This window comes from Carlito syrichta, unplaced genomic scaffold (genome assembly GCF_000164805.1).
Source record: "Carlito syrichta isolate Samal-C Ts95f unplaced genomic scaffold, Tarsius_syrichta-2.0.1 Scaffold82425, whole genome shotgun sequence".
NCBI classification, from domain to species: Eukaryota; Metazoa; Chordata; class Mammalia; order Primates; family Tarsiidae; genus Carlito; species Carlito syrichta.
The window spans coordinates 1-938 of record NW_007026521.1 but is presented as its reverse complement, the minus strand read 5'-3'; the positions used below and the strand labels follow the sequence as shown (position 1 = coordinate 938).

At 58.8% G+C, this 938-nt stretch overlaps 1 protein-coding gene across 1 annotated transcript; it reads left to right on the top strand.

The window, feature by feature from the left end:
- Positions 1-369: 369 nt before the first annotated feature.
- On the top strand, positions 370-879 carry LOC103258148 (iporin-like; the record flags this gene model as incomplete). Its single annotated transcript, XM_008055858.1, has 2 exons — positions 370-477; positions 705-879. Coding segments are annotated over exons 1-2 (283 nt in total), but the record flags the coding sequence as incomplete, so codon positions are not given.
- Positions 880-938: the final 59 nt, after the last annotated feature.

Here is a 938-nt window from a genome sequence, read left to right as displayed (position 1 = left end):
CAAGCAGAGGGGGTGGCAGAGGGTCTGATGTGACACACCCCAAAGAACTGGCCTTGCCTTGCCCTGGTGTGAGGGACCTGAGTCTCTTCAACTCCCAGGGCAAAAAAGACTGACAGCTGGATTGATCCAGGACTGGAATAAGAGCCTAGGAAGGAAGAAAGCTGAGGGTCTTAACGGTGGCATCATTGAGGTGGGCCTGGGCTGGGAGGTAAAGATGGGAAGGACTTAAGCACTGGGCAAAAACAGAAAAGGGCCTGCCCTGAAGTCAGGTGAGACACGTGTCCAGGTGCAGGACAAGAGCGCATCTGGGAGCCCTTCCCCCTCCCACTGAGGGCTCAGCCCCAGGGGAGTTGGTGAGGGACTTGTTCGATGACCTGTCACATCAGACTCTTCCTTGCAGGGCTGGTTAAGGCTGTCAACACTGCTGTGGACCTCATTGTGGCCCACTTTGGCACAAGCCGGGATCCTGGGGTGAAGGTAGGCAAGCTGAGCCCCCCCCCACGGCATGGACCCTCATCCACTCTCATCCACTCTCATCCACCCTCATCCACTCTGTGCTACCACCTCCCCTGCTCTCTGGCAATTAGAGCCCAGAGCTGGATGCCTATGGATGGGGGCGGCAAGAGGGGAACCGCGCAGGCCAACAAGAGAGGACCGAGGTCAGGCTCCAAATGATGTCCTGTACTTCCCGGCTGCCCCTGCAGGCAAAGCTAGGAAACAGTTCTGTGAGCCCCAACGTGGGCCACCTGGTCCTGAAATACCTGTGCCCCGCGGTCCGGGCCGTGCTGGAGGACGGGCTCAAGGCCTTCGTGTTGGACGTCATCATCGGGCAGCGGAAGAATATGCCGTGGAGTGTGGTTGAGGCTTCCACACAGCTGGGTAAGTGCTTGGGGGCAAGAGGGGGACCCAGGGCTGAGTTTAGGGCTCCAGAAATCGGT